Source organism: Corylus avellana, chromosome 6 (assembly GCF_965113065.1).
Source record: "Corylus avellana chromosome 6, dhCorAvel1.hap1.2, whole genome shotgun sequence".
Lineage (NCBI taxonomy): Eukaryota > Viridiplantae > Streptophyta > Magnoliopsida > Fagales > Betulaceae > Corylus > Corylus avellana.
In genome coordinates, this window is record NC_142495.1 from 4078246 (window position 1) to 4093074 (window position 14829).

The 14829-nt window shown below is 36.2% G+C and overlaps 1 protein-coding gene across 1 annotated transcript; it reads right to left on the reverse strand.

The window, feature by feature from the left end:
- Positions 1 to 258: 258 nt before the first annotated feature.
- Positions 259 to 7367, reverse strand: TRM15 (GPI-anchored adhesin-like protein, putative (DUF3741)). The gene is made up of 7 exons (XM_059600564.2): positions 6161 to 7367; positions 5653 to 5878; positions 5210 to 5277; positions 3411 to 5070; positions 3143 to 3306; positions 1658 to 1844; positions 259 to 1565 (listed from the first exon to the last, which is right to left on the reverse strand). The coding sequence occupies exons 2-7, from the start codon at positions 5801 to 5803 to the stop codon at positions 931 to 933; spliced, it is 2865 nt and encodes a 954-aa protein (XP_059456547.1). The 5' UTR covers positions 5804 to 5878; positions 6161 to 7367; the 3' UTR covers positions 259 to 930.
- Positions 7368 to 14829: the final 7462 nt, after the last annotated feature.

Here is a 14829-nt window from a genome sequence, read left to right on the forward strand (position 1 = left end):
ATCTCTCTGCGTCTGAGAAAGGGTCCGATAAGTTTGGAAGGTTCCAAAGAATTGTGGGATCCTCAGTATTCAGAGAAATTTAGGGCAGTGCTTGAGAATATAGCAAATTAAATGTTATGGGCTTCCTCAATATTTTATGATCAGACAGACCAAGTTTCGAATCTGTTAATTGGCATAATTTCTGAGTAAATTGGTGACACTAGTGTATAACAATCTCCAATATGGATGAGCAACTGGAAATATTCCGGATCTTTAGAATTAACCAAAACCAGCTGGAACAATTTTTTCATATTTTTCATGTATTAATTTCTACAATCCATCACATGGCACTCTGTTTGTATGGTGAATACAACACTCCTAATGTGAAGTCACTCATATCTCCTCTTAGGCTATAGTAATTAGTTACAATCACAACACTTTGGTAAATACAGCACCAAAACAGGTAAAATAAAGAAACACCCCTCAAAATAAAGATAAGTGAAACAAAAGGAAGAATGATTGGAATCAAACAAACAAAAGAACACACCCTCGACTACATCAACCCACAAAATTCAACAAGCTCTAAAACGGGAAAACCTCTATTTACTGGGTGAAATGCACACTGACCCAGATTTCACACTTGAAAAATTGCCACAGAAAACAGGCGTTATTTTTATTCTTGCAGGCAGTGCTTGCACTAATGAGGGATCCTCCTTTTGATCATTTTCGCCTAGGAGGAGGGCTCACATGCAGAAGATTGTAAGATATCTACAAGATTTCAGATTTCAGTAGACATGTTAGAAGAAGCCAAGTCAAATCATATGATCAAAGGTCCCTCTCAAATTAGTGAATGTCATCCCTTTCCCTGATAGACAAGAAGCGACTCCTCCCTACCACCTCTACACAAGCTGGGTCAATGTGTGGCATGGACGTAAAGAAGTTGATTGTCTTTTACATGTTGATGCTGCTGCTGTTTTCCAACGGATCAGCCGTATACTCACTTTCTGCACTTCTATGTACACAGCTCAATACTATGTCTTCCATTAAGTCTTCAAGAATGGCTTCACCCATCTCAACGCCAATAGTGTCCGCATCGAAACAAAGATCCATCCATGCTCCCACTCTTGCCAAGTCTTTTCTGACAATTTGGTCTAAAGTGCGAGGCAGAGGAAGAGGAACAAGATGCCAATTCACTCCTCCCCAAACCTCTTGAGTAGCATTTTTCATGTTTGGAACTGGCCTTAGGCTAGGTTTTACGAATGATACCCAAGGGCAGCAACCAAAATGGTGCCGACAAACCTCCACGAGAACCTCGTTAACACAGTCAAAAAGGAGCTTCCGGTCATAGCAGAGCTGGTTGGAGAAGAAGTCTACCTCATCACACAATGATGCATCAAGAAGCTGGTCTGAAGTAAGGCACTTCACACAAAATTCATCCCAGTTCAATCCAGAGGCTTGTAGCACTGCTTTTATATATTCGAATATAAGTTCCTTGTCTTCCGTACAAGTTTTAGCACAGTGAACTTGATTAGCAGCTGAGTCAGGTTCTTCAAATTGAAGCTGCAGTGGTTGCACTGCTAGCTCGACTGAAGAATTGTGAATTAATGGACATTAGCCTATTATCCAGTATGAATTGTGAATAATTTCAAGTCAATAAACTCTCAAAATGAATGCATACCAGATCGGGATATGGACTTTGTAGGGCTGATGTCATCTTCTGTGAATAGTGGCTCAAGAACAGATACAGGACTTGGTCGCTCTGGTATATCAATAGCACTTTCTAGATTTTCAACTTTCTTGTTGAATAAGGAGATGGAGGGGGATGCTGATGGAGAAGATGGCACTTGCTTCTCTTCATGTGATTCCTGTGAAAAGACCAATAATTGTTCGGATAAATGTGATAGACATGGAGGACCAATCCACCAAAAAGAAAACACATGGAGATGACACAGAAGAACTTTCTGTTATAAGGTGTCTTTTGGCTCAGCTTCTAATAGATTAGTAAAATTAATTTTGTTATTGTCAAATGCATCATAATGTTCCTCTACAAGCTCTTTGGTAAATAACCAAACATTGGTGATAAGCAAACCAGCAGCATGTAAATCATCACCCCTGGCCTTAGCTCCAAACAGAATTCATCATCTCTGAACATATATGTCATTCATATTAAAACAAGTTTCAATCTATTTAACAGAAAACAGAACACCACAAAAGTTACACCACACAAAAACCAGAGAGGTCATCCTCTTGTGTTTGGAATTCAAGATGTCAAGAGTTATCAAGGTTCAGGACTTAAAATCTAAGAGAAAATCTCTGTTGGGAGCATCGGTATGTGAGAGCTGAACAATAACATCTTGACGAGTCTCTACATGAGGTTTAATACAACATGTTGGGATATCACCTTATTAGTACTACATCATGTAGGATTCAACTACCAAACCAACCCTACCACTAACACGTGGATATTCTAACAATCTCAATTGCCAGAGTTTTCTCATTTTCTTCCTTTTCAGAAATTCTACGCATCTTTTAATTTAATAGAACTAATGCTTTGTTAAGAGATAGAAACAAAGCTGGTATAGGATGACAGTGGCTGTAAGGTTATTGAAAGAGGTAGGTGTACGATGACAATGGATAATTTTAAATGGAAGAGGGGCAACTGATGGTAGCTACTGTGGTATTGGCTGCAATGACAATGAAGGCAGTGATGGTGGCAACTATTGCAGTGTTATGGTGGCAAAAATGGTTGCAGGTGGCTACTGCGTTCTTGTTTAGGACCGTATCAATGACTACGGAAGTTATAGTGCTGGTGGTAAAGATAGTTGTGTTGTTGGAAGCAATGTTGGACATGGCTATAATGGTGGTGTGAGCAGCAGCATGTTAGCAGATAGTGGCTGTGGCAGTGTGTGTGGTGATAGTGGTTGTGGCAGTGTCGGTGGTGATAATTGTCAAATGTAGTGGTCGTGCCACCGGTAGCAGTGTTGAGTTATAGAGCTTGGATTTACAAGTCTGAACTTTTAGTTGGGAACGGTAATCCCCTTGTTTATAAGTATTTTGAGATATTTAGGAATTAGAGTTTACTAACTTTAGACAAAAGAACATTGGATTTAAAAATTCATGCCTACAATTCCCAGGAAAACTATAGGCTTCTATGATATATAACCTGTTTCAAGCTTTCACAATATTCTTTATCATCACAAATTTCGGATGTATCAGCATTTTGATCATCTCTGATAATTGAAGAGCTACTTGGATCAGGAGGAGCATTCAAGACACTAATCTCTTCATGGACTACAATTTCAGTCGCTTTTACAATCTCTACAACACCTGCAGAAATTAATGAAAGACTAATCATCAAAGAATCCAAAAACAAGCTTAAGAAAATATATCAATGCTAATAACGAAAAATTGGACAATTGAGAAAATAATACCATCAGGACTGATTTCATCACTAACGGAAACAAAGGTTCCTTCCACTCCATTATCACGATCATCTGAGATATCCGGATTTGAGTCAAGAGCTTGTACTTTTTTGTCAGGGCAGTCAGAAATGGATGACCGACTCTCTAAGTTTTCTGTTGCCCGACCTAGATGGCTGACATTGTTTTCTCTTTTGGGAGACCATGTGTTTGAATTGACCTTCTGAATTTTGCCACAGGCAGAAAACCTCATCTGTGCAGTTACGAATTTGTCCTCCCAGGCCCTTCCGGGACTGGAAATGGGAGACAAGTTGTAGTCAGGAAGAGAGAGAATCCTCCCAAGGGTTTTAGGTACCTGTTTGCTTGAAAAATCTACAACTTCATCCCCGTTGCTCAGCATCTCAGAGAGATGTTTCTTGGCTTCAATGTAGATATTAGAAACCTTTTGATTGGGATAACCATCAGTTTCATGTTCCATTCTTATTTCGGAATCTTTCAGTTTGCCAGTCTTGTCTCCTTTCTTGGCACCAATGGCAGGTCTAACAGTTCTTTCCATATAAAAATGATCCTTACTTGGAGAAATTTTCCCAGTGTCTTCCTTATTAATCCTTTTGTCACTATCTCCCAAACTTTGAAGTTTATGAGGAATATTATTAGAAACAGCAATAGTAGAGATTCCATGCCATTCCTTTCCCATGGCACTTTTCAACTTTCTTTTAATTTCAGCAAGAAAAAAGTGTGCACCAACTCTCTCAGTAGACCCTTTATCTCCAACCATGTAATGAGGTTCTCGTGATGAGCCAATACCATTTTCAGTTTCAGAATTCTGCAAGCCTACCGGTCCAGGCTTCAAAATAACAATTCTATTAGGAGCTTCAGAATTCTCGATTAGCTTCGATGGGTTTCTTTGCTGAGACTTGACCTTTCTCCTGAAGAAGTTACGCTGCTGCTTACGATTGACAAGCTCCTCAGATTGTCTTAAACTACCAAGCGCCACTTCTGGCAAGTTGGATTCTGGAAGAGACTTGGGTTCTTTGGCTTTCTCTACCAGACCATCCTGCAAGTTTAAAACATATTTTGCCAACAGAGAGTTTGGATCTTGTATTAATTTCAGAAACAATTCCTCATCGGAGCTTAAAATCTCACGTGCACCCATCAGTTCTTTGGTGTGGTGGATTTTCCCATTTTCTTTGAGATGTTTTGCATTAACAAACTTCTGATTCATAAACTCCTTGATTGCCTCGCTCAATCTCTCAAAATCACAATGTGTCTGGTTTGATTGCACTTGAACTTCATCATCCTGTTCATGCTTCATATAATTTAAACTCTTTTGATGGACCCAGCGGCAGAACTCTTCCATCATTCCATCTATATTGTCTGCTGATTGTTTCTCTGAATTCTGAATACAAGAGCATTCAGAGTCCAAGTTTTTAGCAGCACTCAAGTCATGATTGTCCATATCATGGCTTTTCTTGCGAGTTTTTTTTGTTCTTTTGTGCTCTGTCTTTATGTAGCCTTCATGTACTGACTTGCTCAGTTTTGTTTCTACTTCAGCATTGATATTCTCCTTTTTCAGGTCCTCCTCAATGAACATCTCCTCTTCTATGAGTTTCTTCATACTAGGCTTACCAGCATCAGTTGTCACTATTGCTGTCGTGCTCTCTTCACCATCCTGAAACATTTATTATTTTAGTACCATCAGCCATCAGGATTATATGTACATTGATCACTTATTTTCACTAGCTAGTGCAACATTAAAGTTACTAACTTCACAATCAGTTTGGATATGGGGCTGAAATGAAAAGACTTACGAGGGTGCCCTGATGATTTCCATCCAAATTACTCAACACCTCAAATTTATTCACTGAATGTCCAGCACCTGCAGAAAGAAATTGACATGTTCAACTCAATTGAATGTCCAGCACCTACGAGGGTGTCCTGAGGATTAATGCCTTTTTAATGAGTTTCACAGAAATTTAGTAAGAATTAATCTACAATCATGATTCAGAGTGAAAACAATGTAAATTGGCATGTTTAACTCAAACACATTGTCTTGCAATAATGCCTAAAAGAACACAAATCCAGACATCACACGTGAACACAACTACTTTCCATTTCATCTTAGTCCAAACAAAGTTTTTAACAAATAGTATTGGAGAAAGCCTTGCATGTTACAAGTGGCATTTGGTTCAATCCAGAGACATTCTATTCAAATATATCTATTGAGAGTCTGAATAGTAAACCAACTTCTTACCAACAGCATGCCTGCTCCCAAGCTTCCTATCTGAAAGCAGCCTCCGAGTAGAGCGACCCTGGCGGAAATCAAAGATACTGATCAAGCCCCACATACAGCCTGACTGATCTTTTTCATACCGTACAGGGCGTCTCAGGGATTTCTTTGCCATAATGAATGAGAAAATCTTGAATCTTATTTGGCTTTGTTCAATCAAAATTCCACCCTAGTAATGACCACATTAAACCTGGTAAACAGAAAAAAGAACAAAAAAAAGAAAAAGCAGTTAAAATAAATATCAGTAAACCTCCTCCTCAAAACACTACGGTCGTGTTTGCTCTTATGTTCGGATTACACTGGATTCAAGTAGAAGTACTATACTGGAAGTGCAAATCATGGTAGAACAACAGAAGTTTTTCGGATCTCCACCAATGAAATGCAAAAAGATCATACTAAATCTTATTAGTTGTCGATTTGAGTACAATGAATGCAAATAATAGTAAAGAAATGAGTTGAATAAACAAAGTACCTCGAATCTAGAGTCCTTAAATTCAACAAGGAGATGAACAACTATGCAGCCGGAAAAATATATTATAGAAGAATTATCAGATTCCAATATCAACCCCTCAAGCTTTCAACAGAGTGAAGCTCAAGGCACTAAAGCTTCCTTTGGATGGCAAGGTATCAAACCCTTCTTTTTATATCAATAAGCTTTAAACAGCACCTCACAGACTTCACGAAAGCTCAAAATTCCGGTAATCTGGTCTTCCCCTCAAAGAAAAGACCATTTAGAATAACTATATATCTCCTCCAATTTTAGTGATCGCAAATTGGTCACAATATCTCCTCCAATTTCAATGACCAACTCTGTGGGAAACTGTGATCAGAAGCTTGAGGAACACAAAAACCTCCTTTTGAAACTGATAAACTCAAATCTCATAAACACTAGTTCAATCCAACTTTGAGGGTTTCTAACGCAGTTGGACTGATGATTCTGGTAATTTGCACGTTCTCTCTTTGCCCAAGCCTATTTAAAATCTTCACTCAGTGCAAATGCTTCAGCCGCTAGAACGCCAAGAGATGGTGTGAAAAGTAAAAATTCCAATTCTCTCCAATGTACCATGGAAGACGCCCAAAAATATAGCCCCTGAAACACCAAAATTACTCGTTTTCCAAATTACGAAGTCAGAATCCAAAGCTTTTTCCCAATACCCCACCAAATGTCAAAGCTTCAAGCACCAAGAAAGACCCCAATTCACCACTAAGGAACCCAAAAAAAAAAATCAAGCTTTCCAAAACATCAAGATGAGTTTTCTGCAAATTCAGCGAAAAACCTGACTAAAACAAGACTTTTTCCATGTGGGTATCTTTGTGACAGCCAAAAAGAGAGGCCCCAAATGCTTATCTAGCACCGACCCATTAGTTTTTTATGCAGAATTTCTAATATTAGGCAGCCATTAAAGACTGAGAAAAGTGGTGGTGCGGTGGTGAAAGAGAAAGGAGAAAGCTTTACAATGTTGTTGGCTGACAGTGGAAGAATACGTGACAGTTGGGGGTAGGATTGCTGGGCCCATTAAGAAAGGGAGAGATAGAGAGAGAGAGCTTTGTCTGTAAGGAAAGTTTTGGCTGTCTCCATTTTCTCTGCTACAGTTCCATCTTCAAACATCATCAAAGTCACCACCACCCTCTTCTGATTCTCCCTCCCTCTCTCTCCCTCTCTCTCTGCCTGCGTGTTAAATTCTCTATCTTGGCTCTTTTTGCAGGTAATTGACGTGTGCGGTTCTTAGAAGATTTGTGAGCGTTGAAAAATCAAATACAGAAATAGGAAGGATAAATCCATTTTTCTTTTCCAATATATATTTTCTTTCAAACAAAGATATAATCCATATTTTATTGAAGTAAAGCATCGTGCATGATCCACAACGCCATATCTTAACAACAGAACAAAACAAACAAAAAAAATCCTAGATTTTTAGTAATGTTTGGTGAGTTACGGTGGGATTTTGCTTGTTTTAGTAGATTGGAAAGTCCAGATTAGCTCATCTGTCATGAAATCTTTTTTCCCAATCTTTAAATGCTTTGAGAGATTTTAAAAGCTACTAATTAAATTAGTTGACATAAACTAATTGACTTTTCTCATTAAGCTTTGTATAAAGAAGAAGTAGTTTGCAATTTGAGAACTTTAACTAACATAAACTTTGATTTGGACTCGGTGCAATACATTTGATGGACTTGTTCTTTTAAAATGAATGATATAAATTGAAATAACAAATAAAATAAAAAAAAAAGGAAATTTTTAATTTAATCATTAGGTTTTCATGCTGTTTTAATTTAGTATTTAGTTTTTCAACTTAAACAACCAGTTGTACGTAGAGTAATGTTCCTATTTATATTTGTTTTTATACTTATTTTATATCGGTTGATTTGGCGTGTTTTAAGTAACTTTTTTATTTTAACGTCAACTTATATAAAATAAATATGATAAATTAATGTAAAGAGTAGCATTAAAAAAAAAAAGAGGTTACTTGGGGTTATTGGGGCCGCCGAACCAGCCAAACCATTGGTTCGGTGGTTCGGTCACCCTCAAACCATCCTTTTAGGGCACCTAAAACCCCCAACAATCACTCAAATCATCTCTCTTTCAGTCTATCTATCTATATATTATTGTTATAATCTAGCTATTCGGTTTAAATGAACTGTTCAAAATAAATGTATTTGATCCAATGAAATGCCCAAATCTCAACCCATAAAGTTCACTCATTGAAGAGTTTCTTCTGCCAGCAGGTTCAGCTAGAGGCAACGGATTTCATGGGTTACTATAGCAGTAAATGAAATTATAAAGTAGATTTGAAGGCAGGACACTTCGCCATTACTCTTTGACCCATCATCCAAGCCACTATGATCCTAATGATGGTTGAGTTTTGAATTCAAATTTGCAAAACTCAAATTTGCCTCTTACTTGGAAGCCTCCAACCTAAGTTTTATTCATGAATCATGAGGGTGTCCTTTTTCTTTTTATAGATTAATTACTTCACACAATACAAAGTTTAGAGAAATTAAATTATAATTATACGAAGGCTAAGTGGGTGTCTTTCCAAATATCATAATTATCTTTTGAAGTTTCCAAGGGATAGCTCAATCAGCTGGAAATCACGTTTTATGAAGTGGAGGTCACTAGTTCGAATCTCTTTTCCCTTTTTTGTGTGAACATGTCAAAAAAAAAAAAAAAAAAATCTTTTGGGTTCTTTTATTCAAAGAGCAAAAGAAACCCTAACAAAGGAAAGGACAAAAATGGGACTCGATAGATAGATGGATTGCTTTGTTAATTGAACCCATATTCAAAGGGTCTAATATATTATTGCATGTGTGGTTGAAATGTTTGAGTTAAGAAGTTTTTTTATGACCATAAATCACATTTGAAAATGGAGTTAAATTTAAATTAAAGAGGAATACGACCCATTAGCTGCATGAACCAATTATGACCAACAAATACAAAATTTTGTTTCTTAAGAAGGTAGGCAGGAAAGGAAAATGTTTAAAAGAAACAACCCTTGACTTGTTATATATTTGTCCATTGGTAGATTGAACTTTGGAGAAAGATCCTCCCGTAGTTACTATTTCTCTATCTTATTTTGACTTTTATAAGAATCGGTATGAATGTTAGTGACCATATTTTTAATTTTTTTTTTATCTCTTAAAATTGATATGACTTTTAATTCACTTGTGATTTAAAAGTCATTAACTTTGGGAGGATAAGTCTCTAAGGAGTAGCTCAATTGATTGTGGATCACGCCTAATAAAACGAATGTCACTAGTTCGAATCCTCCCTCTCATTTTCTTTGTGTGGACATGTAAAAAAAAAAAAAAAAAACTTCAGGAGGATAAAAAAAAAATGATTCCTAGCATTATTTCAATCGGTAGAGATATTTATTACTTTTATTACAAGTCTCTTATAAATTGATGTCGCAATTTATGTGATACTTACTACGCTAGTCACTGAATGATTAAGTTTATCTGAATTTATTTTATGGAAACATTTTTTTTTTAATGGTTAATTACCTTTTTAATACTTAGGTTTTCACATTTTTATTTTTTCTCACTTAAGTTTCAAATCGTATCATAGATAGTACTTGACTTATAAGTAAATATCCGTTTAATACCTCTGTCACCATTCCATTAGCCAAACTAACGGATTGCTATGGGAGTGGTTATGACAGCCTCTTGCGTCAGGTCTAGGGGTGATCGAAACACTCCTAAAGCCCTTAGGGGATGGTTCTGTCACTCCTAATGGCCAAAAAAGGGTGGTCGGACCACCCCCAGACTGACCACATGGGGTGGCCAAAACCACTCCCATGACAGTCTGTTTAGTTTGGCTGACATAATGATAATGAAGGTACTAAATTGATATTTACCCATAAATCAGGTATCATTTGTAATATGAATTAAAATCTAGATGAAAAAAATAAATAAAAACTTGAAAACTTAACCATTTTTTTTTAATGATATTTTATGAAAATGTATTTGATGGAGTTATGTTTATGGTGTGTAAGAGGAAAGCAAGTAAAGGATACCAATGGCTTTGTCTGTGGTGCATGTGAGGAGCAGTTGGGCCTAAAGGCAGTTCAGTAGGGCCCCCCACAAAATGAAAGCGGTTGGTCCACACTCTTTACCAACTCTAATGATGAGTTTTATTTTTCATTCAGAAGAGCCCATATGAGACAATTGCTTCCCCCACCCCCTTCTTCTTCTCCATTTTGACACATCAAAGTTCAAACAAATGGTAGGGTTGCCCAAATGCCCATGACAATGACGCCATAAAATATGACAAAATTTGATTTTGTTATATAACAACACACCAAAAAAAAAAAAGAATTTTCCCCCTTTTTTTTGTAATTGGATCCAACAAAAAGAAATTGTCGTTTAGTAATTAGAGTAATGATATTTAGTAAATTCATATACGACTGACATATAGCTGAATTGACGTGTCAGTAAAAATCAATTTTTTTTTTTAAAAAAAAATGTACAAACCCTAATATAATGACTAATTTTTATTATTACATCATCAAGTTATATATGACAGTCATACATCAATCTACTAAACATCATTATTCATGAAAAATATCTATAAGTGACTGATATTTGTTGTCATTTCCTTGTACTTTAACTAATTAGATAGAGGGGGATTCTTTGCATGCCAAGGTTGAGGCAGCTTTATTCTTGCTTGCCCTTAAAGATATCCGAAAACATCCATTTCTAACTCAATGATTATCCACCAACTTTCCATCAACATGCAAATGGAGACAGTGTGGGAGCTTGGGAGCTACTTGAATCTACAATTGCCTTTGTTTATCTTGGAAGAAAAATTTTAAACCTCTTTAGAAAACGACCAGGGTTGTTTAAGGGCTTAGATTACAAGATTCATTATTATATTTGTTTGGTGCCACTTATTGAAGTCCAAGATATTAAAAAGAGTAAGTTAGAAATTACATTTTTATCTTATAATTATTTCACAATACTGACTCGATAATCTCAACAAACCCTTAGATCAATTTATATAATGTTGATTGAAATTGCCAGATTAACATTGTAGAATAGTTATGAAATAAAAATATGGTATATAATATCTCCTAAAAAACAATTAATAAGTAAATGTTTGTTGATTATGGGTTATCGTAGAAAAGTTAGAATTGACTAACAATCAAAACAAAAAAAAATGTTTTTTTATGGTTGAGACATGCTAGTTTGAGGAGGTTATGCAATGTTTATCTGGGAAGATGAGGTAGCTACTGTTTTCTTTCCCTCATAAAGCTAATTGTTAATTAAGAAAAGTGGAAATAATCATGAAACTTGTGATGAAATCAAATTTCATTTCTGTTATCCCAATTGGGGCTACAAAAAGTTTTTTTACCATGATGGTGGGTAGGCTACTTCCTCAAGCTTTTAGCATTGGATACCCTCTCTTTTGAAGACCCAATACCTTTGAAAGGACTCCCCAAGCATCTAGAGAAAGATAAGTAAAGCCCTACTATACTCTCAAGAAAGTAATAAAGATTATGGGGGGTGAATATATTCTCACTTTTTTTTTTTTTTTTTCCTTCCTTTTTTTTTTTTTTTTTTTTTTTTTTTTAAATTATCTATAAATGATTATGAGTTGGACAACTAAAGTAGTGGAATGATGACTCATTGCTAATAGGACAATCATTTTTTTTTTTTTAATTATGGGTAATTAAAACTTAATCAATACAAGGACAATCGATGTTACCTATCATATATGGACAAAATTCAGTAATTATTCCATGATTTAAATCCAATTAACTCATCTTAAACAATGAAATGTGGGGTTCCTTTGGGAGTACCAAAAGTAAAGTTAAAAGAAGCAAGCTAATCAATCCATTGAATGAATCATATATAAGTGACAAAGGAGATTATATTATAACCTTGAAATTAAAGCCATCAGGATTTGTCGTAATCCTTGCAATAAGACAAGACAGATGTCATTTGAGAGAAATTAATCAAACAAAAGTCTTTGCTCAAGTAATCAAGATTCTACCCATCCAATCATTTGATGGAAGAATAGAAATTATATACAACTTTGGCGTACGTTATCTAACTGGAGATGGCCTTCTAAGTCTCCCCTTTGAAAGCTTTATAATGTCTCTTTTTGAATGAAAAGAGGACAGCTGGGGAACAGCCGTGTGGTGCCTTGGTGCTCTGAGGGCCCCCCATTGTTATATTGTTTCGTGCATTAGTCCCATTGATAATTATTACAACAATTTATAAATTAATTAGTGATCATGTCAAATAGATTGACCTATTTGATGTGTGGATAAGGGGTTTGTATGTTGAAGCAGGGTTTTGGACGGTTGGATTGACATTTTTCGTAAAATAGAGAAATTAGTTCTTGAAAGCCCATTGACGAGTTATTCGTGTTTTTTTTTTTTGTTTGTCTTTGTAAGTATCTTTAATAGGATTACGGTAGTGCGGTCAACTGTACAAACACCGTTTGAATTTTGGAAAGTTTAAGATATGAAACTCAATTATTCAAAATAAGAGAGGCCCACAACCTCTCTTAAATTGTCCGTATTTCTATAAAATTTAAATTGTTTAATAATTAAGTATCCCAATACGTGGGCTTTGAGCTTTTGTCATGCTTAGAGCCTTTGTTATTTGCGGGCTGACTTATATTAGCTTGTGGGCTTCTTTTGGCATTGATATTTAGTCTGCTGGCTTCTTTTGACTTGAAAAGAAAAACCCACCCGAGATAAACCCAGATAATGGGCCAGAGAAGGGTTTGAGATTTCACAAACCCATAAGATATATTCATTTTATCACTGAAAAAGAAAACCCCTTGTGTCTCTTAAATGACCAAAAATGGTTTTGTTTTCTGGTGGGATTTGGGGGTTGAATAAAACGATAAGATTTTTTTTTTTTTTTTTGGGTTAAGATGGTTATCAGAAATAGTAGTTTTTGCAGCACATTGCAAAGTTGTGTGGAAGTCAGTTTCAGCGACAGAGAAATGGTCTGAAATGGAAGGAAAAGAGGGGAAAAAGAAGGAAAAAAATCAAGATAGCAGCACATGGGGTGCAGTGCAGTGCAGTGGGGGTGTTTCTGCTAGAAATCTTTGGAAACAACTTTGTCTTTTCATCACATGCAGAGATATGTTGCACCTGAACAACCAACCAGCAAAGGCAAAGTTGTGTGTCAGACCCTCTTTTTAAAAGCAGAGGTATCATCAAGTACTATAATGGCTAAAGCACGGAACGATGAAATTCTGTGAATATCAAGGAACCAAAAACATATGAGGTGATACGATGAACAAGTTTATAGTAATTTATGTTGAGGTGTAACATTAATTACACCTCATGCGCCGCGTGTTGCGTCCTTTTGCGACTCCACACTGTTTCCGGCCATTTATGGTGTTCCTCGACATCTCTCTGGCAAGCTTCGCTGGCACGTGCTCCTCACACGCCTCCCAGAGCTTCTCCATGCCTTCGCCATCCGCTTCTGATGCTACTGTTTTTTGGTCTATAATTTTTCTTGCTTTCTTGTAATTTTGTTGTTTTTTATTTTGTGTTTCGGTGCTAGATTTTTCTTCTGTAAGCTTTGAATCGTTCCTCATCAGCGGTTTCTTTGTTGTTGTGGTTATCTTTCGGGTGTGCTGCAACAATTCGATCTCGGGGTTGCACCATTTATGGTGCACCTTTACAAACCACCTCTTTTGGTGGCCAGGTTTCTTGGTTGTCCCAAGAAGCGATAGAGCCGCGTTATTTATTTGATGCATTTTCTTTTATTTTCTGTTTACCGTCTCTGATGAGGACGTTATGGGATTTATTGTTGGATTGCCCAGCCGGTTGATGTTTTTCCCCTTTCCTGTTCTCCCTTATTTGCTCAAAACAAAAAAAAGTAGCGTCATTTTGCTCATGTGGACGATTTTTAAAACATGCATTGCATTGTACAATTTGAATGCCATAAAACGTTTTGACTTCCATCATTACGTACACACCAAGTAGTATTTAAATGAGATGGTAAAATGCCTGATCCCAAATTATTTTCTTGATCTTTCTCCTCATCACAATATTCCTCAAAATATGTTAAGTCTCTTTCTTTTACCTCTTTCTTCCCCAATAAAACAGCTAGGATGAGAGCAGAGATTGAAAAACAAATAATCTCAGGTGAAATAACAAATTAGAGAAAAAAAAAAATGGAGAAAAAGTTGCACAGATCGTTTTCTCTACTGGCAATATATATAATAAGGAAAAGTAACGAAAGTTTCAATCTTGACATCAATTTGTTCCAGGTGGAAAAAGAGTACATATATATTTCTTTCTATATATATTCTACCGTCTTAATTGTCATAACATGGCTCATTACTCCAATAACAACAAACACTACCATGCAGGTTATGCACCGACAGAGCTATTATGCTTTTTCTTTTTCTTTAAATTTAATACTGATTTTCAATGCAACTCAAAGAAAATATATTTCAGAGCGTGGAAATCATAACAATTATTTTTACTTTGTTGGTGGGATTAGTTGGATCACAGGGTGTGGTCGTGTGGGGAAAACTGATAATTAATTGGCAATCAATTTCCTACTAGACCTTTATGCAAAAGACAAGTTTTGAAAGAAAACACATGAGAACACACCAATCACACACGTACACAAAAAGTTTACGTGGTTCGGGAATATGCCTACGTC

Bases quoted from the DNA above. Each gene is read 5' to 3' on its own strand.
- TRM15 (XM_059600564.2), bottom strand. From the start codon at position 5,803: ATGGCAAAGAAATCCCTGAGACGCCCTGTACGGTATGAAAAAGATCAG. The intron at 5,071-5,209 runs GTAAGTCTTTTC...TAAATGTTTCAG, and splicing joins GAAATCATCAGGGCACCCTC to GATGGTGAAGAGAGCACGAC. The intron at 1,566-1,657 runs GTATGCATTCAT...ACAATTCTTCAG, and splicing joins AAAGTCCATATCCCGATCTG to TCGAGCTAGCAGTGCAACCA.